The sequence below is a fragment of the Ranitomeya imitator genome, chromosome 1 (genome assembly GCF_032444005.1).
Source record: "Ranitomeya imitator isolate aRanImi1 chromosome 1, aRanImi1.pri, whole genome shotgun sequence".
NCBI classification, from domain to species: Eukaryota; Metazoa; Chordata; class Amphibia; order Anura; family Dendrobatidae; genus Ranitomeya; species Ranitomeya imitator.
Window position 1 is genome coordinate 1186810630 of NC_091282.1, and position 26342 is coordinate 1186836971.

Sequence of the window (26342 nt, forward strand, 5' to 3'; positions counted from 1 at the left end):
CTAGCCCTTTGACCTCGCCGTGAAAGATATAAGTAAAGCCGATAAATGATTTATTATAGGAGCCGTCAGAGCGCAGAAAGGAGGACGACGCTGACAACAGTGGGGCACGTGGCGGTCCGATGGCTTTTGAACTATACATTAAACTTCATGTAAACACATTCACCCAGCTATAATAGATAATATTTAATAAATAGCTTAGAAGAAAAAAAAAAAAAAATTATATATATATATATATATATATATATATATATATATATATATATATATATATATATATATATATATTTTTTTTTTTTTTCAATTATATTAAAAAAAAAAAAAAAAGTTCTCTGATGGGGACGACGTTCTGCGGACTAGACAAGTCTACAACTTGCTGCCATGACTGGCTCTGTGGGCTTGAGCTACCTACTGTTTGCAGGCACTAGTCCGGTCTGTAAAGGCAGACTAGCATATTGTGCATTTCCTTCCCTACGCACCTCAGGCTGGAAAATAACCAGTGTGAACTAGAACATAGGCTACAATTGGTCCCTATGTGGTCTGCCATAGATACAGACAGGAAATGAGTTTATGAGATTATACCCCAAGAGGTAAAATATGCAGATTATCGCCCCCGAGGGTCCCCTTTCTTAGTAGGTAAAAAAAAAAAAAAAAAACCTAAAAACAATGCCTTCCATAGAAAGCATAAACATAAATAATTATAACAAAAAAAAAAAAAGTAACACCTAGTAGTTTACAAATTCCTAGACATCTTAAAAACAAACAATATAAAAGCTAAGCACTTTAGACCGGCATCTTGAACTTGAAATACCCCTTCCCGGGCAATCCTCCCCCGTACCAAAAAGGCCCCAACCTACTGTGATCGGGAGTATACCTCGTCAGCGATTATTGCTGACAGCTCTACACTTCTATCTGGGGAAGCGGCTTCTAAAGACAGGATTGTGCAAGCTCCAGAAGATTGTACAAGTTTCCAGAGGAGAGCGTTAAAAAAAAAAAAAATCTTCACCACTCTACTCAAAAATAGATACATACATACATTATATATATACGGTATATATATATATATATATATATATATATATATATATATATATATATATATTCTGAAGTGTCATGATAAGGTTATCATCCTCATCTAATTTGTTATGACCGTGATAAAACCTGGGAGATGAGATCAAAGTACATGACAGCCACAGGATCAGCTGCGCAGGTGAAACTTTGTTCTTGTACCTTATTTTAATTGGACAATCTATTCGATAACCGATGCTAAAAACTGTCACCGTAGAGGTCATAGTTATTCTTGGATCAGAATAAAGATAGATATAGATATATCACGCATACATAAGAGAGAAGTTTTCGCAAACTTTTTCAACTTTTTCCGCTCTTTTACTCACCTGTCAACTAAGAGAAGTAAAGGAGGAGCAGCCATGGTGTTAGAAACTCCAGAAGTTGTCGAGTTCTTGAGCGAATGACTAGACTAACTTCGCATGGGTCCGAGATTTAGTGAAATAGTAATCCATTTAATAGGAACATTTTAAATCTTGTCTGATCGGCTGCCAGGAGGCTCCAGAAGGGGAAAGGCAGAGAAAGGAAGAGAGAGCGAGCTGTGCTTCAGTCCCAGTTGCTGTGTGAACAGGGAAGGGCACATAGTTGACAATAGTAATCAGAGGACGGCCGAGCACAGGGACTACACACACCTACAGATACCTGCTCAGGTGACATTCTCAGCAGCTCAGTGGAGTATTTATAGACTGCAGAGGTAAAAATGGATATTGGACAATTAGGATTTCGGCACCGAGGCTTTCTTTTGTTTTTTTAGAGTGGATGTAAAAAAACAAAAAAAACAAACAACAACAACAAAAAAAACAAACTTCATATTCAAAACATGCAGCTGTGGCACCGAACAGCTGATTATCAGGAGTGCTCCAGGTATTTGGGTTCCCAATGCAGCTATTCGGTAAGCGCCTTATTAGTGATGAGCGAGTATACTCGTTACTTGGGTCTTCTCGAGCACGCTCGGGTGTTCTCCGAGTATTTCGGTGTGCTCAGAGATTTCATTTTCGTTGCCGCAGCTGCATGATTTGCGGCTGCTAGACAGCCTGAACACATGCAGGGATTGCCTGTTTGTTAGGGAATTTCCACATGTATTCAGCCTGTCCAGCAGCCGCAAATCATGCAGCTGAGACGACGAAAACTAAAATCTCCAAGCACACCAAAATACTCGGAGAACACCCGAGCTTGCTCGAGAAGACCCAAGTAACGAGTATACTCGCTCATCATTACTTCTTATGCAAAGTTATTTGCTCATCCCAATAGTTATGAAATCAGCTCCAAACTAGACTGTCAAAACAAAAGGCTGCAAAAAAGTGCTTGGGTACATAGTACTTCAGCTACAAAAGGTACGTAGTGCTTCAACTTCCACCTCGGATAGGCAGTGTGTGAGGGCAGTACAGCTGCAAATGTGTTTGTAACCAAAACGATGCAGCAGATGTGAACTATCTCATTACAATCAGGCACAGCTCTGCAGGAGAGCTGTCAGCACTATGAGAGGACAACTGCTAATGCAAATGTTTTTGTAATGAGAGTTCACTTCTGCTGGATGTAATCAGTACAATAACTGCTAAGGCAAATGTGTTTGTAACGAGACAAAGTTCACCTGACAGGGCACACCTGTGAAGTGAAAACCATTCCCGGTGACTACCTCTCGAAGCTCATCAAGAGAAAGCCAAGAGTGTGCAAAGCAGTCAAACCAAAAGGTGGCTACTTTGAAGAACCTAGAATATAAGACATAATTTCAGTTTCACACTTTTTTGTTAAGTATTTAATTCCACTTGTGTTAATTCATAGTTTTGATGCCTTCAGTGTGAATGTACAATTTTCATAGTCATGAAAATACAGAAAAATCTTTAAATGAGAAGGTGTGTCCAAACTTTTGGTCTGTACTGTATATAAGATGTCTGTGCGCCGTGGCTTGATAATGGACCATGTAGGTGTGAAACTTGTTGCCTGGAAGTGTAGCAGATACCATATTTCTTTTCTGCCTTTTAATTTTTATGTTGTGTTAAACCATTTTTAACCCTTACCCCGATTCATTATAATTACATGCCTCTTCTGCCTCAATTCATTGTCATGTCTTCTCTCTCTCCCACTCTCTATTCATTATCAACTGCTCTTCCCCACCCTCAAAATTCATTATTTGCTCTCCCCACCTTCAATACACCATTTGCTCTCCCCACCCCCACCTTCAATTCAATTGCTGTCCACCGTCCCTCACACTCACTTCATGTGCAGTCCCCATCACCCCCACTTCATCATTTGCAGTCCACCTTACATCATTTAGTCCCCTGTCCCCCCTTCACTTCATCTGCAGTCCCCCTTACTTCATCATTTGCAGCCCCCTATCATTTCATCATGTGCAGTACCCCCTCAAACACTTCCATCTGCAGTCACACTCCCCCCACCTCATCCATTTATAAAACAAAATGTTTTTATACTTACCTCAGTCGTTCCCGGGGCGTCTAGTGTTTTCAGCAGCTAGAATGTATGGGCTGCTGAGAGGACCTGACAGGAGCCCCTATATTCTAGCGCATTCACTACTGAGACTGCTAGAATGTGTGGGCTGTAGTCAGGACCTGCAGGGAGCCCACACATTCTAGCACATTCACTACTGAGACTGCTAGAATGTATGGGCTGTAGTTAGACCTGCAGGGAGCCCATACATTCTAGCACATTCACTACTGAGACTGCTAGAATGTATGGGCTGTAGTCAGACCTGCAGGGAGCCCACACATTCTAGCACATTCACTACTGAGACTGCTAGAATGTATGGGCTGTAGTCAGGACCTGCAGGGAGCCCACACATTCTAGCACATTCACTACTGAGACGGCTAGAATGTATGGGCTGTAGTCAGACCTGCAGGGAGCCCACACATTCTAGCACATTCACTACTGAGACTGCTAGAATGTGTGGGCTGTAGTCAGGACCTGCAGGGAGCCCACACATTCTAGCACATTCACTACTGAGACGGCTAGAATGTATGGGCTGTAGTCAGGACATGCAGGGAGCCCATACATTCTAGCTACAGCCGAGCAGGAGCTGCGCAGCCGACTAGGTGAGATGGCCGTGCACAGCTCCAAAAAGGCTCCCGGGCCCCAGCGCCGACATGTGCGCCGCAGTGCACAGTATTTTAGTGCACAATGGGGCCCGATCAGTAGAAGCGCAAAAGTGGGGCCCTGGATCTGAGTGCCCCTCTGTACTGCTGCTGACCGGGACCCATACAGCAGTAAGGGCAGTAATGCCCTGATGGCGGCCCTGCACGTGCCCTAAACGGTATGTGCACAGTTTGGGTTTTTTTTCCTTTTATCTTCTCCAAGAAAAAAAAAATCCTGAAAAATTGCTTAAAAACTTTAATTCACTTTCTATTGTAAAACCACTTTGCTGTTCACATGTTCGGTTTTTTGAGCACTTTTTCTGCTTCAAGGTTAAAGAGTAATCGTCATTTTAATTATTTCGTAAATCAATAGTACACATGAAAATAAGTAACACATCTTATCAAAGAAATCTGCTTCTCTCTCTGCCAGAACTGATTAGTCATTACCAAAATTTAATTTCTTCAGTTCCAGGGTGTAACATTTCTCCTTGTGGAAAGGTACAAGCCAAGCCTGGCATGTCAGAGTGAGGAGACTTATAAGGCACACACACAAGTCTGTAATCCCTGAAGACAGACTTTCCCATTACTGGAATAGGAGATGACAAAATAAGTGCAATGAGAATACCTGAAAAATGTGTAGCGGTTTTCTACGAGATAAGCGGCCAGTGGCTCTGTCTGAAAACAGGAGCGAATGTTTTTTGTATAAGGGTATGTGCACACGTTGCAGATTTCTTGCAGATCTGCAGCGTTTTTTTTTCCACGCAGAAACACTGCAGATCCACAAGTGATTTACAGTACAATGTAAATCAATAGAAGTCTGCAGGGGTAAAAAAAAAAAAAAAAAAAAAAAAAAAAAAAAAAAAAAGGAAGAAATCCGCAACATGTGCAAAAAAAAAAAAAAAAAAAAGGCACAGATTCTGACCTGCATTTTCTGCAAGAAATGCAGAATATGCACAGAAAATTCCACACCTGGATACGTTTATTTGTGAACCATTCCATTGTAGATTTTGCTTTATGTTTGGGATCATTGTCTTGTTGGAAGACAAATCTCCGTCCCAGTCTCAGGTCTTTTGCAGACTCCAACAGGTTTTCTTGAAGAATGGTCCTGTATTTGGCTCCATCCATCTTCCCATCAATTTTAACCATCTTCCCTGTCCCTGCTGAAGAAAAGCAGGCTCAAACCATGATGCTGCCACCACCTTGTTTGACAGTGGGGATGGTGTGTTCAGGGTGATGAGCTGTGCTGCCTTTACGCCAAACATATCGTTTGGCATTGTTGCCAAAAAGTTCGATTTTGGTTTCATCTGACCAGAGCACCTTCTTCCACATGTTTGGTGTATCTCCCAGGTGGCTTGTTGCAAACTTTAAACTACACTTTTTATGGATATCTTTGAGAAATGGCTTTCTTCTTGCCACTCTTCCATAAAGGCCAGATTTGTGCAGTATACGACTGATTGTGGTCCTATGGACAGACTGTCCCACCTCAGCTGTAGATCTCTGCAGTTCATCCAGAGTGATCATGGGCCTCTTGGCTGCATCTCTGATCTTCTCCTTGTTTGAGATGAAAGTTTAGAGGGACGGCCGGGTCTTGGTAGATTTGCAGTGGTATGATACTCCTTCCATTTCAATATGATCACTTGCACAGTGCTCCTTGGGATGTTTCAAGTTTTGGAAATCATTTTGTATCCAAATCCAGCTTTAAACTTCTCCACAACAGTATCACGGACCTGTCTGTTGTGTTCCTTGGTCTTCATGATGCTCTCTGTGCTTCAAACAGAACCCTGAGACTATCACAGAGCAGCTGCATTTATACGGAGACTTGATTACACACAGGTGGATTATATTTATCATCATTAGGCATTTAGGACAACATTGGATCATTCAGAGATCCACAATAAACTTCTGTGGTGAGTTTGCTGCACTGAAAGTAAAGGGGACAAATATTGCACGCCTCACTTTTCAGTTTTTGAATTCCCACAAAAATGTAAGATAACCAATACATTTCGTTCAACTTCACAATTGTGTTCCATTTCTTGTTGATTCTTCACCAAAAATTTACCTTTGGTATCTTTAATGTTTGAAGCATGATATGTGGGAAAAGGTTGAAAAGTTCCAGGGGGCCGAATACTTTCGCAAGGCACTGTATATCAGTACAGAATATTCTCAAAAGCCGGACCCGTCGCTGTCCGTTTTTTTGCCGCACACAAAAAAAGTTCATCTGTGCGTTGTCTCCGGCCGCCAGAACGAAAATTTTCGACGGATCGGGCGAAAAACAGACAAACGTGATCCAATCCAGCGCAATCCGGTGCGAATACAAGTCTATGACAAAAAAACGGACCCGGCATCATTCGCCGGATCAGTTTTTTTTTTTTTCTTCAATTTGCCGGATTGCACCGGACGGCAAAAACCTGATGTGTGAAAGTAGCAGAAACAGGGCTGATTTGCAGTCAGAAGAATTAGCAAAGCCAAAATGTGAGAGGCAGTCAGTCAGTCAGTCAGTATTGTAGATACCCAACTCCTTCTGAGTTTAGATAAAAGCGACGGTGAAATGAAGTTATCTACATTCTCAGTGCAAGGAATAAGACAATCCAAGCAACGGATATCAATAAGAACCAGACATTAGGACTGCCATCATCTCTTCATAGAAATGGTAAAAGTAGTTACGAATGTCTCCAGCCTCGCTAATGGATCCTGTAAAAGTTTATTGAGGAGCCTATTCCTGGGTTGAGTAGATTATGCCGCATGAGTTATTTTAATAAAATTTGGCGCCATTGTAGCCAATAAATTGTGCATCCCATAACACAACTCTTTAGGCCTCGTTCACACATACATACGGTATTCTGTATATACACCCGAGTGATTTCTGCGTGGAAAAAAACCTGTTCTCAGCAGCACTTCATCTTCAGTAACTAGCAGCCTCGCAGGCATACATGAGGCCGCAGGGCTCCTGATCCTAGTTAGTAGCCTCGCAGGCATACATGAGGCCACAGGGCTCCTGATCCTAGTTAGTAGCCTCGCAGGCATGCATGAGGCGGCAGGGCTCCTGATCCTAGTTAGTAGCCTCGCAGGCATACATGAGGCCGCAGGGCTCCTGATCCTAGTTAGTAGCCTCGCAGGCATGCATGAGGCCGCAGGGCTCCTGATCCTAGTTAGTAGCCTCGCAGGCATGCATGAGGCCACAGGGCTCCTGATCCTAGTTAGTAGCCTCGCAGGCATACATGAGGCCGCAGGGCTCCTGATCCTAGTTAGTAGCCTCGCAGGCATGCATGAGGCGGCAGGGCTCCTGATCCTAGTTAGTAGCCTCGCAGGCATACATGAGGCCGCAGGGCTCCTGATCCTAGTTAGTAGCCTCGCAGGCATGCATGAGGCCGCAGGGCTCCTGATCCTAGTTAGTAGCCTCGCAGGCATGCATGAGGCCACAGGGCTCCTGATCCTAGTTATTAGCCTCGCAGGCATACATGAGGCCGCAGGGCTCCTGATCCTAGTTAGTAGCCTCGCAGGCATGCATGAGGCCGCAGGGCTCCTGATCCTAGTTAGTAGCCTCGCAGGCATGCATGAGGCCGCAGGGCTCCTGATCCTAGTTAGTAGCCTCGCAGGCATACATGAGGCGGCAGGGCTCCTGATCCTAGTTAGTAGCCTCGCAGGCATGCATGAGGCGGCAGGGCTCCTGATCCTAGTTAGTAGCCTCGCAAGCATGCATGAGGCCGCAGGGCTCCTGATCCTAGTTAGTAGCCTCGCAGGCATGCATGAGGCCGCAGGGCTCCTGATCCTAGTTAGTAGCCTCGCAGGCATACATAAGACCGCAGGGCTCCTGATCCTAGTTAGTAGCCTCGCAGGCATACATAAGACCGCAGGGCTCCTGATCCTAGTTAGTAGCCTCGCAGGCATACATAAGACCGCAGGGCTCCTGATCCTAGTTAGTAGCCTCGCAGGCATGCATGAGGCCGCAGGGCTCCTGATCCTAGTTAGTAGCCTCGCAGGCATGCATGAGGCCGCAGGGCTCCTGATCCTAGTTAGTAGCCTCGCAGGCATACATGAGGCCACAGAGTTCGCGCTATGGACCGAGACACACAAGTCATTTTGCCAGTATCCACACAGAGCAGCAAATCACTCCACAAGGTGAAGGGAAGCCCAAATAGGTACGGGCTGAAAAATCTCTGCAGGATTGTACAGAAAATATATGCTCATTTGATTTTCACAAAGTAATTTTCCTGTCCACCGGAGCAGATTATTGCAGAACATACAGAGGTTGCCTGCAGGTAATTTTTGTTAAACTTTTACAATGAAAGAAATGCAGAATGTTTGCAGACGCAAGTAGGGCAGGAATGGGCTGTAATTACATCTCCATTCTCTTAAAATGGAAAGGATACCATCTATTTACTGCTGCGACATCACGCAATGCTACACAACACCAATTCACATGTAAGGCTTCCTTTATACGTCATTCTCTTTTTTAAGCTAAAAGAGAAAAATGTAATTTTTTTTTTTGCATCAGTGTGCTGGATCAGGTTTTCATCCATTTTTGGTTAAAAAAAAAAAAAAAAAAGATTTTCCCAAAAACCCCCTCGTGCTTCGGTGCTGCCAATGGGTTGACAGGGGGAGCAGTCTCCCTCTGTAAATCTCTGCACATGCCGCCCGCTGTCATTGTTGAAGGGGTTAGAGAGCTTGGATCGGAGCAGAGTCCGGACCCAGCACACACTGCATCAGGTCGCTGCGTATAACAGTCGTCTCCTGCCACGGATGGCACAGGTACAACTCCAGAGTCCGTGCCATCCATACGAAATCACTTGCAATCTGGACAGTTATTGCCATCTGCGCAAAGGGGAATAAATACAATACAATATCCTCTTTAACCCCTTACTGCAAATTATTTTGGTGGCCCCGCATGCAGAGCTCCCTCCACACATAGCCGGCCTGTGTGTTTAACAGCCATTTGGATGCCGCTGTCATTCTCTGACAGCAACATTTAAATAGAGCAGATGTCAGTGCAAAAAAAGTTGGGTCTATTAAAATATAAAATTAACATATATTGTAAATAATAAAAAAATAAAAAAATAAAAAAAAAAAAACGGTGCAACATACCCGGTACCTTGGATTTTTTAAGTACGTGCAATTGAAAAAAAAAAAAAGTTATGGCTCTTGGAGAGAAAAAAAAAAAAAAAAAAAAAAAAGGGAAAAAAATACATAGGGAGGGCAAGGGGTTAATGAACATACAATCCTGGGTTCTTTGGACTATGAAGCATTTTAGGCAATCATCAGATGAACTGGCGCCCTCTAGTGGACAGTGAAGGATATGACTTCTAGAGAGCACAAGCCATATGTGACTAGCAAGATCCACTGCTGTCAAATCATATGAGCATTTGTATTGCCTCTGCTACTACAAAAAAGTGCCAATATTAATTTTTATTTCATAAATCAATAGTACAGATGAAAATAAACTTTGTAATACACTACTCACAAAACGTTAGGGGCATTTGACTTTCGAGTGAAATTTATGGAAAAAAACTTAAAAAGTTCCCGCTAAAGCGATGTTTTATCTTGAAAGTAGGGCATGAAGTAGAAGCAGCAATGGTGATTTCCTCATCTCAAACAATTTATAATTGTTAATTATTAACAATAGTGGGGAGTATACCCCCCAAAATGTCACTGTCTCAGTAACTTGTCTTGTGGCATCAATTACAGCTTGACAACGACGTCTCCTGCTGTTCACCAGTGGACTTCTTGTCTGCTGAGGCATGGCATCCCACTCTTCATGAAGGGCGACCATCGGGTCATTGAAGTTCTGGGGTACATGAGCCTCTACACGGCGACTCAGCTGGTCCCATAGGATTCAGGTCTGGAGAAAGTGCAGGCTGCTTCATTTGAGGCTTCCCTGTCTCCAGCTGCCATTCCCCAATAATTAGTGATGAGTTAGTGTACTCGTTGCTCGGGTTTTCCAGAGCACGCTCGGGTGTCCTCCGAGTATTTTTTTTAGTGTTCGGAGATTTAGTTTCCATCACCTCAGCTGAATGATTTACAGCTACTAGCCAGCTTGATTACATGTGGGGACTCCCTAGCAACCAGGCAACCCCCACATGTTACCAGGCTGACTAGTAGCTGTAAATCATTCAGCTGGGGCGATGAAAACTAAATCTCCGAACACTGACAAATACTTGGAGGACACCCGAGCAACGAGTACATTCGCTCAGTCATCACTACTCATGATGTGACCTCGATGAGCTGTACAATGGTCGTCCATGAAGATGAAGTTAGGCCTGTGTTGTTAGTGCAGAGGCACAATAACTGGATCAATGATGTTATTCTAGTAGTAGGGGCTTGTCACAAAGTGTAGGGCCGTTCTGTATTGACTAGGCCCTCCTGCCCACACTAACACCACCACCAAAGCCTTGTCTGGTGACAAAGGTGGCCGACGCTCCTCGACGTCTGCAACACCGTTGGCGGCCATCATTTCTGCTCAGCATGAATTAACTTTCATCAGTGAACAGCACTGAGGCCTACTGGTCCCTCATCCAGCATTGATGTCCCTGGCCTGGTGGTGGGGTCACGTACCGTTGTAGGTTATCTAGCGCGCAGATGATGATGATGAGGTAAATGGTTTTGAATGCTCCGACGTGACATTTGGGAGACTCCCTTCCCTCACATGTGTCTGGAGCTGTGAGCCATTCATCATCCGGTTCCGAAGGGGATGGTTCATAATGAAGCAGTCTTCAGTGTGGGATGTGGCCAAATGGCGACCATATCTCTTGACTTTCTGTGTCTCTTCCAGTCTCTTTCTCTCCCTCTATTTCTGTTGCATCCTGCCGATGACTGACACTCTAAGCTCAGTGGCCACCTCCATCTGCGAACGTCCTTCCTGAAGCCTCGCAATGGCGAGATACTGGGTGATCAATTGTTACGTGTCCTCTTGGTCTCATGATGTCAAAATGTGAACATGATGAGGATGATGGTTTAATACCAATTCTAACTGAACACCGAAATTTATTGGGCCATTAACGGATCAAACGCCTGTTTAGGAATTAAGCTCCTTGTTAGAGAACAGCAAGCTGTGCAAAAAGTACTGAAACGTTAAACAGTCGGACATGGTTATTCACAAGTTTAGACAAGGTCACATCAAGTTCACCTGAGAAGGTTAGAGGGCACTTCAGGATCATCCTGAACTTTTCACCCTAAAGCCAAATATACCTAACTTTTTTGTGAGTACCATATATCTTCTCAGAGAAATCTGTTTTTTTCTCCTCCTGGACTGATCTTTCACTGTCGTTTTATGGATAAAATCTGTTTTTAGTGAACAGAGACTTTCACATTGAGACTGGAGATGACTGTTGGTGCTTTTAAAGTTCTACGGAGAAGGGAAGGGAGAGGAGAAAGACACACACAGACATTCTGCTGCATATTTTCCTGAAACCAGTTACACTTAAAGGCGTTCTCCAGTGAACCCAAGTTATTACCTATCCGTATAATAGGTGACAGCTGGAGGTCCGACCGCTAGAACCCGCAGAACAAGGCAATTCCATTCATGCCCTATGGGGCTACACCGAGCTCCGAAAGAAAAGTTCATAAAGGGGTCCAGCGAAAACTTGTTGACCCTTTCCAATCTAATATTTTTCCAAACACATGGCCTGCAGAGAAACTATACAACCTGCGCTACTAGCTAAAGTCAGTACTAATCAGAACAATTACAAACAAAAAAACGGCGGACACCTTTATGACGTTTGAGCGGAACAGGAGAATCCATGTCAGACGTTGGATCGGAAATGGTTAACTATGGACAATATAGCGGTAGTGGTAAGAGAAGGGGGGGGGGGGGAGGAACGAAACTATAAACGGAAGGGGTTGTTCACCCTAGAAAATGCCTGTTCAATTGCCCCAGTTTGCATAATAAATTAAGGGGAAGGGATAAACCGTCTTCCCAGATTCTCAAGCTCTGCGTTTCCATTCCTTACCACCTTTAAGATAAATGTCCCTCGGTGGATGAGAACGTTCAGAGGCAGCGAACCTGTATATGGCGAGTCTTTCATAGAAGCGGATTCGATCTTATCCAGTTTGGACAATGCTCTGTAAGCTCAACAGCCTGGAATCCAGACTGATACATTGTAACAAACCATACCTCATTCATTCCTCCGTGTATCATATAAGTGTTCCATTTTTCACAGATCGATCATGTACCCATTAGTCTATGGGGCTGCTCACATGTCCGTATTCTTTCACAAAAAAAACGGAGATTAATACCGCTGCTGCGTGTTTAGCTCACAGAGCATGGTCTAGAAAGATACAACAAAGCTACAAGAAGGCCGGGAAGTGCGCAGCTTGGGGAGCACTCATTCACCAACAGCAAACAAAGGCGAAAACGCGAAGCGTGACATAACAGAAACATGAAAAGCTTTTCGTTGCTACCCAGATTATATAAAACAAGAAGTTAAACCCAAGGAAAAAAAAAAGAAAAGTTCAGTAACAAGATAGTGGCCCCTCTAATGAATAGTTTATAGACTTGACCATCAGATGACAATGGCCGCCGCCGGGAACTAAGATTAATGCAACAGATCAGGTTTTAGAGGCATTTATAATTTATAGGTTTATTCAGGGCAAAATGAACCAGGTGGGAGACGGCAGCAGAAGCAGCAGCAGACATGTGGGGTCTCCGATGACAAACAGCCGATACGCGGCAGGCAGGGTTAGGCTGGGATGGGTCAGGTCTGGGAGGTCCGACATTACACTCGCTATAGTAGTATGTGGTCTTCCCTACAAAGATTCTGCCCGTTCCTATAACTGTCTGAACCTGCACCCATTAATCCGTCCATTTCTGGAGATGCACAAATTAATTTGTCTGGCGGTTATCCCCTATCTGGCATGAGATGTACACAGTGGATAACAGCTGTGCAGTACAGATGGCACCTGCTGTAGCTGTAGTGAGGAGCGCTGCAGTTTAACCCTACTGGTCCCTGTGAACATGGGGCAGAGATGGCATTAACATGGCAGCCAGGGGGCTCTGAAACAGTTAAAGGGTCATCACTTTTCAGGTGCTCTCCACTCATCTGCCTCCTGAATTCCTGCTCGCCGGGGCACAGTGCGCTCCTGAATGACTGACCGTTCAGACGAGCGGCACCAAAGGTCCGAACACAAGACTCAGAGGAAGCATCTGGAACATTGGAAGAGCAAAGAAACCAGACCCAGAAACAAGAAAAAAAAAAAACACAGTAAGAACATATGCAGAAGGGAATTAAGCGACATTTAGGACGTCTGTTTTAGGGCTCATTCAAACATCCTGATATTTCCGGTACTGGAAAAACCAGCACCGGAGACATCAGTGACCACGTGTTTCATACGTGCGGCAACAGGGTGCCACATCAGTACCACAAGTACCAGCGCCTGAGAAAAGCCGGCACAAATCACGCTGTTCTTAGGCGCCGGGTGCTCAAGACAGGTCACATCATTATCCCCTGCTCTGCCTGCTATCAGCCCGAGCAGGAGACAATGTTGAGAGTTGTATTCAAGTGTAAAATTAAGAATAAAATTTAAAAAAACAAAAAAAATTATATTCACCGTAACACCCAATCCCCCTGAAGCCATTGTCCCCTGTAACTAAACAAAAATAGAAAAAAAACACAACATCTCTCACCTGTCCAAAAATGAAAAAAAAATCTGTAGTGTCCCACGAAGTAACCCTTCTGTGTGACATTTACTCATCAGCACGACCTCAATAGATCACCGCTAGCTGCGTGAGGAAAGAGTCTCAGGGTGCAGCACTGAGCTCAGCGAGTTCACCCTAAGAATTTCTCAGTGAACTCACAGCTTCACATGAGACTTTCTCACGGTGCTAGCGGTGATCTCACAGAGGTCACCACAGTTCATTGACCCAGCTGGGAAGGCAGCCTCAGTGACCTGCGGTATCCTCGATGATGTCACCGCTAGTCACTGAGGCGGAGCCTGCAGATGCTCATTCTCCGGTGATTATCAGCCTGGCGCATCTTGGCACCATCCAGGTTGAAAACTATATATCGAAGACACATATTATGGTGTGGGACAGAACGACGGACAGGTATGGGTATTTTTTTTTAAACCACACAGGAGACCATGGCTTCAATGGAATCATCAGGTGAGTATATCTGTTCTTTTTAAATAAAAGTAAAAATGTGTTTTGTGTCTATTTCAGATAAAGGACTTCATACTTTGTGTGTTTTTTTTAACGAAACAACTATAGGATTAGTAATGGAAAGGTGTCTTCTAGACGCCTCTGCATTACCACCTGTGGGCTTCATGTCGCTGGACAATACAAAGGACATCAATCCCACAAATATTAACCACACTTGCCACCGCCACAGAATTAGAAAATCTAATAGATACGCACTTTCTGGGGTAGCTGCCGGCTGTTTTTTTTTTGTTTTGTTTTTTTAAGGCTGCGAGGGGGGGGAGGAGGCAATATTCATGGCCCCCTACCAGCCAGCAGCTGTCTGCCTTAAGGTACCTTCACACTAAACGACGCTGCAGCGATCCAGACAACGATCCGGATCGCTGCAGCGTCGCTGTTTGGTCGCTGGAGAGCTGTCACACAGGCCGCTCTCCAGCGACCAACGATGCCGGTATCCAGGGTAAACATCGGGTTACTGAGCGCAGGGCCGCGCTTAGTAACCCGATGTTTACCCTGGTTACCATCCTAAAAGTAAAAAAAAAACGCTACATACTTACCTACCGCTGTCTGTCCCCGGCGCTCTGCTTCTCTGCTCTGGCTGTGAGCGCCGGGCAGCCGGAAAGCACAGCGGTGACGTCACCGCTCTGCTTTCCGGCCGCTGTGCTCACAGCCAGAGCAGAGAAGCAGAGCGCCGGGGACAGACAGCGGTAGGTAAGTATGTAGCGTTTTTTTTTTACTTTTAGGATGGTAACCAGGGTAAACATCGGGTTACTAAGCGCGGCCCTGCGCTTAGTAACCCGATGTTTACCCTGGTTACCAGCGAAGACATCGCTGAATCGGTGTCACACACGCCGATTCAGCGATGTCAGCGGGAGAGCCAGCGACCAAAGAAAGGTCTGGCCCTCTAGCCCCGACCAACGACATCACAGCAGGATTCTGATCTCTGCTGCGTGTCAAACTGAACGATATCGCTAGCGAGGACGCTGCAACGTCACGGATCGCTAGCGATATCGTTTAGTGTGAAGGTACCTTTAGGCTACTTTCACTCTAGCATCGGACTCGGCCCGTCGCAGTGCGTCGGGCCGAAGTTCCGACGCGAGCAGTGAATGCGCCGCACAACGGAGGCAGCAGATGCATTTTTCCTGCGCATCCGCTGCCCCATTGTGAGGTGCGGGGAGATGGGGGCGGAGTTCCGGCCGCGCTTGCGCGGTCGGAAGAAGCGGTCCGTCGGCAGCAAAAAACGTTACATGTAACTTTTTTGCTCCCGGCGGCCCGCCACAACACGGCGCAACCGTCGCACGACGGTTGCGACGTGTGTCAATGTGTCGCAATGCGTCGCTAATGTTAATCCATGGGGCAAAAATGCATCCTGCAAACAACTTTGCAGGATGTGGTTTTTCCCATAAACGACGCATTGCTAAAAACGCTAGTGTGAAAGTAGCCTTAGCTTGGCTGGTTGTCAAAAAGTGTGGGGGAGGGAAACCCACAAGTTTTTTTTTTTTAATTTAAATTAAAAAAATACAGCATGAGGACCCCTCTATTCTTGATAACCAGCCTTGCTAACACTGACAGCTGAGGGTTGTAGGGGAATCACAAGTCATTTTATTTTAATTTATTTATTTATAGCATAGGGGTCGGCTGATAAATACTCTCATCAGCCGCCACCTGCTCTCACTTATCAGCAACAGCAGGCGTAGAATGATGGGAGTAGTAGTCCCTTCAGCCGACGCCTGTGACCGGAGGCAAGCTTTCAACTTTGGACAGGTGAGGGATATTGTTGTTTTTTTGATTTTTGTTTGTTTGATTACAGGGGACAATGGATTCAGGGGACCAGGTGTTAGAGTGAGCATAATAATGTGATTTTTACATTTTGTTGTTAATTTTGCACTTGAATACAACTCAACATTGTCCCTTGATCGCAGGCAGGGCAGGGGACAATGTGAGCCGTCTTCAGCACCTGGAGATGGGGAACAGTAACACCGATTTCCAGGCGCCGGTACGTGTCACATTGTTGACACACGGGTGTCATCCGTGTATCAGTGTGCGGGATGTTTTGTGGCCCGGTCAGCTGCTAAAAAACGGACATGTCAGCGTGATTTGCACGGACTCATGGTCAGTGGAAACACACTGACTAATGCACAGACCGGTCTGTGTGTGCAAGTGTCTCCGGTACGTGAGAGCGCTGTAACCACACGTACCGGGGACACCGACGTCTGAAAGAGCCCTGAGGTTGCAAGCCCTGCTGCACTTTTCATGAACAACACTGCAGATAAACTGGGCACATTTTATGACTGCACAGAGCATATATTGCTATATCTATATATATTCTATATCAATTTATTTCCTGTTGCGGGTGTGTGCAGAGGTCACAGTGCCACATATGTGATGGTCACCTATCTGAGCCAGACTCATGGCTATGCCACATTGCTGCTGTCTTGTGCACACAAGCTTAGTAAGGCACCAATATGTTTCAGCGTCACTTTCATATCTTTAAAAAACAAAAATTAATTTGTTCCACTTTAAAAACTGCAGCCAGAAAAATCATCATCATTATCATCACCCAGCTCTGCCAGACTTCTGAATGGAAAATCTAGTGCAGATTTTGCAATCTATGTATATCAAAAATAAAAAGGTTTTTCCCCGTATAGACCAAAATGTAATAAATTGAAGCAACTTTAATCACCAACATTGGCTAGAAGTGCCACCTCCCGCTCAGTGGCCAGAGATCGAAATAGTGGCAGAGAAAAGAAAGTATGAGGCTTTTTAAGGTCCAGAATACTGGAAATATTAAGGGACAGAGTTGAGTAAGCGCCGCTGCAGCTCATCTTCCCAAGAAAAAAAAAATTGGGCATGTTGACATTTGCCAGCCTCATTCTTCTATTCCTTATACCGGACGTTGAGAAGAGAAAAATGTTTAAATATATTATAGTTAACATATTGGATGTTTGGCCGATTCCATTGAAGTCGGCAGCTTGAGTTGACATGAATATAGTCTTTTGCTGTTGTCTCGTTAGTAATTTACTACCATAATAAAAATTCCAGGGACCTTCCTTGGCTCACTCTGTGTGCTCCAGTTGTATGGGCAATAATGAGAACGTTTATTTTGGTTTCCAGAGCCAAGAAGGGCTAATAGACACTGCCTCAATCAGGACTCATCAGTAGTAGACATCTGCATCATAACATGATAAAGGCATCTGCTATCACAGACCATGGCAATTCTCCCCTAGGTCTAGAAATCAAAGAATAAACTCCTAACTCTATTACATTTTTATTTTTCTCTTTCTTCTTCTCTTAACTCCAACATTACACGCCACAATTGCGTTAATTCAATTACAGCAGTGTCCATCGTATTCTGCAAATTGTAAACAGTCGGTAGGGCAGGCGCCGCCCCCACCTTCCCCCAGAGCCCCAACGGTTAGGACAGGCGCTGCCCCCACCTTCCCCAGAGTCCCAACGGTCAGGGCAGGCGCCATCCCCACCTTCCCCAGAGCCCCAACGGTCAGGGCAGGCGCCATCCCCACCTTCCCCAGAGCCCCAACGGTCAGGGCAGGCGCCATCCCCACCTTCCCCAGAGCCCCAACGGTCAGGGCAGGTGCCGCCCCCATCTTCCCCAAAGCCCCAACAGTCAGGGCAGGCGCCATCCCCACCTTCCCCAGAGCCCCAACGGTTAGGCCGGATGCCGAATGGATTCTACCTCACACAGTATATTAGTAGGTATATATACACCCTTCTTTCTGTAGTAGCATAAGGGATGCAGAGCTACTAAAGAAAGGGCGCTCTGAATTGTTTGTAGTGTCTGTCCCCAGTAGGGAACAATATCTAATTTCCTCAGTTTACATGGATAATCTCACAATATAAAAAAAAAGCACTATAAAATACATAAACCTTACAATCTAGAAATACTGGAGCATAGACAGACTATTCCAATGCTGCAAACAAGCCGTGTGTATACTCTACACACTACGCATTTCACGAGGCTCAGAAGGGCTCACATGGGATTCAGAGCTGGGTACTGTGCCAACTAATCAAACCAATGAGTCCCAAGGACATTCCAGACTCAGAAATGCAATTCTACTAAAGCAGCACTAAGGTTTGTGAACCGTGATAACGTAAGAATGTAAACGATAGAACGGCAGAGAGGCGTGCAACCTTACCCACTCCTTGTACCGGATTATGATCGGGGACCCGGCCACTAGGGCCCCAATAATCAACGGTTATCACAGGGAGTGACGATCGGCATTGCATGAAGTCTTTCAGAAAGTGTATGCTTAAAAACGGTTACCCGTCACTTTCCAAAGCCGCTCACTGCCATGTTGAAAGTGAGCTGCGCCATTGACGGTCTGACCCCACACATCTGCCGAGACGCATGCAGGCGAGTAAGCATTAGGTCCAATACTAATGAATCGGAGACATGCACAATACCTGCCCACCATAACTGCTCTGGAGGGCGGAATGAAGGGGAACTGTAAATCACACACAATCTGCGGTCAGTGAAGTACTGGAAGAAAGCAGACATTTTTGTGATACTAGAAATAAGGAAACTTTTTACCTGTTGAAGAAGTTACTGATCGGTCCCAATATTCTTATTTTACTATCGACATCCCCGTCCGGCAAGCAGCCCTTAAGAGTCGCCTCTGCACTGTCTTTTGCAGAGTTCAAAGTAACATCTGAAAAATGAGTGTCATCATTTTCCAAGTTGACAATTGCACTTGAGTTGCTGGTCACCAAGAAGTCCACAATGTCCTCGTTGCTCACCGATAAAGTGGTGGAGAAGTCGGTGCTGAGGCTGGAAACACTGCAGTCAGAGATGTCATCACTTCTGTTCAGAGAAGTAGGGCTGTAGAGTTTGGCTGTGTCATAGCCAGATCTAGGGAAGGTGGAGGACTTCCATAGGATGTGATCACTTTCAGAGTTCCTCAGAGATGGGGTCCCACTACTGGGTACACTTTTTGAGCTTTGAAAGACTCTTTCGTCCCCAGCGGCTCCATTCAAACAGTTTGATCTGACGGTACAATGGACGGGTTCCGGGTTGGCGATCTCGAGGGTCGGGATGCCGGAGTCCACTGAGGTGACGCTGTTGCTTTCCCCCACTGAGACAAAATGGCCATGTTTGAACTCTGGAAGAACATGAGACTGAGAAGCCTTTCGATTCCAATTGCCAAGAGGTTGAATATCACCGTCAACAGTAATGTCATGGACCTCAATAAACCCAAGGTTCTTGATGTTAGATGGCAAGTCTTTATTCATATTCGACCAAGAGGAAACTAAAATAGAAGAGAAAAACAATTAGATATTGCTTTTTGGGGGGTTGGGTGAGTATATTATCATGTATGTGCACCTTATGCATATGAACACTTATTTTCCTTCAAGATAGAAAGCAGAAATTGCTCGGATCTCTGATGTGTATGAGCACAATAAGGGTATGTGCACACATTGTGGATTGGCCCGCAGAATTTTCCGCACAGAATCTGCATCTCATGACAGAAAACACGGGCCAAAGTGCTTGCGGATGCAGAATTGATGCAGATTGTCATGCGTTTTTTTTTTTTGGCGTGTGTGGATTTGCCTTACTCAATGTATAGTCAATAGGTGCAAAACACCGTTTCCACTTGAAGAATCAACATGCCGTGGAAAGAAAAAAAACCCTCAGGGAATCTGTGCGGATTTTTCTGCAGCATGTGCACAGCAATTTTCAAATTCCCACTGACTTTCATGGTTACTGTACTACACTGCGGATTTGATGCAATTCCGCACGTCCAAAAACGCTGCGCAAATGCATCAAAATCCGCAACGTGTGCACATAGCCTAAGGGCTCATAATCATCTACGAGAAAAATGGACAAGTGCGATCTGATAATAAAAAAATAAAAAAAAAAAAGAGAAAGATTGAACTCTGGCCATGCAACACGCATGTCCTTGAAATCCCGACATTTCAACTGCTGCGTACTGTAAAAAATAAAAAAAATATATAAAATCACAGAGTGACCCGACAATATAGAATAGATATATACACATAGGATAGCTATGAAGAGGTCAGCGACATTATCAATTAGTACAGTGCTTGTGTAGCTTACTGTACATGTATTTTATTACTGAATACATGATTTTCTGAAAAAGATTAAATGGGATCCCATGACGTTTTATTAGCCAGTAGAGGGAAAGTGGCCAGCTGGGGGCAGATTTTTATAGCCTGGGAAGGGAATAGTACACATGGAGCTTACCAGGCTATTAATATCAGCTCACAGATTTATACTTCGCCCCCTCCATCCCCCCCCCCCCCAAAGGATGTAGGGTCTCCCACTAACTAAGAACCAGCAAAGGCTAGGCAGCCAGCTGCGGGATGATAATAGCCTACGAAGGGGCCGTGGATATTGGCCCCATCCCGGACTAAAAACCAGCAGTTCTAAGCCACCCCAGAATAGACGCATCCATAAGGTGCGCCAAATCTGCCACTTACCATAGTGCGGGGGCAAGTGGGGTGATTGTATTGGGGCTGATGTCGTATTGTCAGGTGACATCAAATCCAGAGGTTAGTAATGAAGACGCATCTATAAGATGCCCCTACTACAAACCCCAAAGTCAAATTGTGAAAAAATACTCAGAATAAAATCCTTTATTTATTTATTTGTTGCAATGCAGAAAGATCCAGACAGGGAACCAGATTCAATAATGCAAGAGGACACTGTTCACACAGTGATAGAAACGTGCATAGTAATAAGAAGAAAACTAGAGAGGTGTCCTATCCTACCCCCATTACCTCTAATGGACATGTTGTCAAAACCAGAAAACCCTTCAAAATAGAGGCAACATTTTCTATAGCTTCACTCCATGCCTTATACCCTTATGCAATATTTTGGATACTGTTCTCCAAAACGTCTTCCATTTCAAACAGAGAAAGGGTATATGTTCACACTTAGCATTTTTGATGCTTTTTTTTTTTTTTTAACTATTCCAGCCTGACAAATGCCTGCTAAAGACACAGGTACTTATGGACAGATTCTCTATTGCACTTGCACCATTCTTTGGAGTTTTTCCAATTTAGGTCTTTAATTTGCACTTTTGAGGCTTTTTTTTTTGTTTAATGTTTGTCATTGTTTTGGGTTTCCAAAAAAAATGCTGTGCTAATGGTGTGGAAAATTCCGCGTGGAAAACGCAGGGGATTGAAAGAAGGAGCATGTCACTTCTTTTGTGCGGATCTGCAGCGTTTCTGCACCCTTCCATTAAAGAAATCCGCAGGGGTAAAAAACGCATGAAATCCAAACAAAATCCGCAGCAGATCTGCCACAAAAACGCACAAAATCTGCACCTGCGTTTTCTGCCAAGAGATGCAGATTTTGTGCAGAAAATTCTGCACCCAAATCTGCAACGTGTGCACATAGCTTAAAGAATTAACATGATGTGTGCTTTAAAGAAAAAAAAAACAAAAGCATTGCAGGTCAAACAAACATAAGGAAAAAAAAAAAAAGTATACTTTTACGGTAAAATGCGCTTTTGCTACACCAAAAAAAAAAAAAAAAGAAAATTGAACAAGCCCTAAAGCAACATTTTTGTGCAAATAAGCAGCTGTGTTTTACAGCACCAGCTATGTGATTTCACAAACCTCATGCACAATTTTTTTTTCCCAAATGGAATTTGAAAGCTGCTGCGTTTTTTGAAAATCTGCAACATGTCACTGCTCTCAGAGTTGTTCACCCACTGAAAGCAATAAGAGTGCAAAAACACTACAAAAAAAAAAAAAAAAAAAAACACAGCAATCAGGTTATACTTGGAGGAGAAAGTTAGCTTTATTAAACATGGACTGTAGACAAATCACGCATGTATTCTGCCAAAAAAAAAAAAAAAGGCCAAATTTGCTGCAAAAATGCAGCAAAATCCACGTATTGAATGCAGCAGTTTACGGTCAAAAGGTTTTGGTACACACAAAAAAAAAAAAAGTTCTGCACACAGACTAATGTGTATAGAAGGTTTTGGGCTAACGCCTTGTTCAGGTGTTTTTTTTAAAGAGAAAAAAAAAAAACGGTCGTGTTTCATCAGATCTTGCTTTTTTTTTTTTTTTTTTTACAGGCAAAGAAAAAAAAAAAAGTTTCTCCACCCTTTCAGTTACTGAAACACTGACAGCATGCTGAGGGCATCTGAATTCTGTCAGAATTTTTCACTGACCCATAAATTTTCGTTGCCAATTTTGATCAAAAACACTCGGATCAATATCGGGACTTATCTCTGCAATTTTGCATGGCCTAGGAAGAAAAAAAAAATCTGACATGTGAACGGCCCCCCCATAGACTGTCATAGGTACAGGTGCCATTTGTAAAGAAAAAAAAAAAAAAAAAAGATGGATAACACTCGTACATGAAAAACTGATGTGTGAATGAGGCCTTATTCATATGTCCTTGGTTTAAAAAAAGGATCACATGGATGTACTGTATTTACGAAAAGGCAGAATAGCGGCAAAGGCCAATAAAACGACATGCCAATTCTACGGGTACTTAGAGGTATGTGTATATAGCACAAAAGGGTTACTTCTATCCTTCTAGGCATAAAACAAACATCACTAGAAAGTCGCGGCGCTGCACACAGGACTCCAAAGTAAACGCTTGCAAGGGACCGGAGTCTCCAAAGTCAGAGCCAAGAGTCTGGAAGCAAAGCCGAGATCTCGCCAGCGACCGAGGCTCCGACATGTCCGCGCGTGTAACTCACTGCAGGTGCTTCACTATGCAGACACATGGGCCAGGTGCTGGGAATAACAGGAGCATGGGAACACAGATGTTACCACTCAATTGCAAAGGAGAAATCCACAAACTGTCCATGTAATGTGAACTTGCTCCTAGGGGACAATACTTCTGTATAAAAGGCGTTTAATGGAGCATGTAATGAATGAACACGCCTTCACGGCGAGACATGGAAAGGACAATAAGGGGTCTCCACATATATGGAGGCTCGTCGCAAAACACAGCTGATATACTGACAAGTACACAAGCCATACATTTCTCACAATCATTGTATAAAAATATTTTAAAAAGACCAGAATTATGTATTTTTCTGGTTGGTGTAAATGCTGCTCTTCTCCTGAATCCGGCGATGTTTTTCTTTTTTTTCCTGCGCCTCTCCGTTCCTGAGATACGGCCCAGTCTTCCCTCAATATAAATACAATCTTCTTAGCCAAGTGGGCGTGCAGCTCAGCTCTACTCATGGGCGTGTTCTTGACGATCCCGCCACGTTGGCTAACAAGACTAGATCTCTATAGAGGGAAGAGGAGGCCATATCTCAGCAATGGAGAGGCACAGGAACAAAAGAAAAACAACGCTGGATTCAGGAGAACAGGGGCATTTACACCGGAGGGGAAGGTGCGGGAATGATGAGCGTGAGCGCTGCTCCCAACTGAAAAGTTTATGGGACGGAGAAAATGGGTCACACCACTAACGCTCCATTTACACAGGACTCTCAGCGACGCCAATTCTCTTCTAGATGATCAATGCCGTTTACGGGTCAACACCTATAAAAAGCGATTTGACCCATAGGTGTTATAATCTGGTGGTTTAGGAACAACATGAGACAAGCTCTGAAGGAGGTGGTATCTGTACTGACCGCAGACCCTGAACCTAGCAGCGCAACTAGAAATAGCCGTGGGGGTACCTGACGCTCCCTAGACCCCTCGGCACAGCCTAAGATCTAACTTCCCCTAAAGATGGAAACAGGAAACCTATCTTGCCTCAGAGAAAATCCCCAAAGGAAAGATAGCCCCCCACAAATATTGACGGTGAGAGGAGGGGAAAATAACATACGCAGAGATGAAATCAGATTTTAGCATAGGAGGCCAGTCTAGCTAGATAGATAGGACAGGAAAGGATACTGTACGGTCAGTATAAAAACTACAAAACAATCCACACAGAGTTGACAAAATCTCCACACCTGACTAAAGGTGTGGAGGGTAAATCTGCTTCCCAGAGCTTCCAGCTACCAGAAAAAATCCATAATGACAAGCTGGACAAAAATAGAATGCACAGAATAATACGTCCATAACATGTGGACAGAAATGAGCAAAGCCAGAACTTATCGTTACAGAACTGGTCAGGAAACCAGGAGAATCCAAGCAGAGATGTGAATCCAGCCAGAGAACATTGACAAGTGGCATAGGCTGAAGACTAGAGCCAGGTTAAATAGCAGAGCCAGGAGAGACGATTAGTGAAAGCAGCTGCTAAAGCTAAACCCAAGGAGTGGCAGTTCCACTCAAAACCACCAGAGGGAGCCCAAGGGCAGAATTCACAAAAGTGTCATTTACAACCACCGGAGGGAGCTCAAGAACGGAATTCACAACACATAGGTCTCTTAGTAAATTATTTCATTTTTCTTCATAGAACAATGCTAGAGGTTTTTTTCTTATCACTATGCATTTTTCTGTCCCTCCGTTTTTCCTACAAGAAGTTTCGTCACCTTTATAAAAAAAAAAAAAAATCAGACCACTCAGATGTCATCAGAGTGCAGCCCGATACACTTGCAACGTCAATTTTGATCTGACAGGTCTCCGATTTGTCTGAAAAATAAATCAGACACATGCCCAGCCTATAGAATATCACGAGGGCTATGCTGACAATTTAATCGAAAATTTCTAGTAGGCATAACAAAAGAACAGTAGGAATAAAAGATGCCCCAGAATTTTTGGGCCCATGCGAAATGCAAACATTCGTTAAAACAGACCTGTCAGGAGAGAGAGAAAAAAAAAAAAAGAATAAAAATAAAAAATATGAAAGGTTTTAAAAATCTAAAAACAAGGAAAATAAAACTTTCCGCGTGACCAGAAACAAGACCAAAAGAACATTGGCATGCAGCGTTACAGACTAATCTTGGCAGCAGGAATTAGTCAGCAGTGTGATGAAGGTTATGGATGAAAACAAAGGCGCCTTAAAAAGGGGAAGACGTTCGCAAAGAGACCGTGGCCTTGCCGAAATAACACAGGATGCAGCTCTGAACGGCTGGAGGAGCAAACGAGTGCGGTGTGTCGTCGAGCGTGATCACATAAACTTTCACCAAATGCTAAAAAAAAAAAAAAAGGGAGTATATTTGCACTTTATACATAACACGGTGTGGCTGCTCCTTTTGTGCCCGGCGGGTGAACTAAAAAATGCAGTAAGCTGGTATTACCTTGGCAGTCGTGACCTCCATTCCTCTGTAGCTCAGGCTGTGACATTGCCAGCCGAAGAAACACAGTGCAAAGCGAGCGAGGGACCAGGATCCGGGCATGACAGTCTAGGCCATTTCTTCACCACCTCCTAAATTACTGCACACAAAAAAAAAAGAGAAACAAGGCATTAGAAAGTAAAAACGACTTATGTTTTTTGGTTGTTTCACATCTATCAACTTTGCCTAGGCACAAAAATGGCCAGCGTCCTGCACGTCAAGCGGAATAGCTCATGTTACAACAGTAGTTAGAATGCTGCGGATTTTAGCGACAGAATTGTGCAGATAAAATCCACAGATAAGATTTCAACCAACGCCATCCATATGTCGTGCATTATTATTATTATTATTATTTATTGTTACAGCGCCATTTATTCCATGGCGCTTTACATGTGAGGAGGGGTATACATAATAAAAACAAGTACAATAATCTTAAACAATACAAGTCATAACTGGTACAGGAGGAGAGAGGACCCTGCCCGCGAGGGCTCACAATCTACAAGGGCATAGAATTTGTTAAATGTTTTTAACTGCAGCATAAACCTATCTACTGCTAAGAGCGCATGGATTTATGCGGATTATTTTTTTCCCCCTCTTAATTCCAAAGAGGAAATTAAAATCCACATTCAGATTTTAACGTGGAGGAAGAATACTTGCAGATCAGGAGGTTGCAAATAATAGTCTAAAATACAAAATAAAATATTAACGTGCCAATCTGATAAGCAGCGATCCCGTGCGGATGCCCCAAAGGCCTCCGCTTACTGGCCTCCAATAATGAGGACAGACAAGAGCGGATTCATCATGATCACACTGAAGTGGAAAATAATAGACCGGCCAGGTGAAGGAAGAAAGGGATCGGAGAGGTCAGGATATCATTTGGGGTTTTTTTTTGGT

At 44.1% G+C, this 26342-nt stretch overlaps 1 protein-coding gene across 2 annotated transcripts in view; it reads right to left on the reverse strand.

The window, feature by feature from the left end:
- Positions 1–26342, reverse strand: part of TBC1D14 (TBC1 domain family member 14) — a 94302-nt gene that overhangs the window by 62050 nt on the left and 5910 nt on the right. Inside the window, exons 2-3 of one of the 2 annotated variants that reach the window (XM_069744793.1) lie at positions 25413–25548; positions 18824–19538 (exon numbers count right to left, since the gene is read on the reverse strand). In XM_069744793.1, coding sequence (XP_069600894.1) covers positions 18824–19538; positions 25413–25458 — 761 coding nt within the window. In that variant the 5' untranslated portion in view covers positions 25459–25548. Of the gene's footprint in view, positions 1–1391; positions 1629–18823; positions 19539–25412; positions 25549–26342 lie in introns of those variants that run through there. The other variant, XM_069744794.1, reaches the window with a different exon arrangement.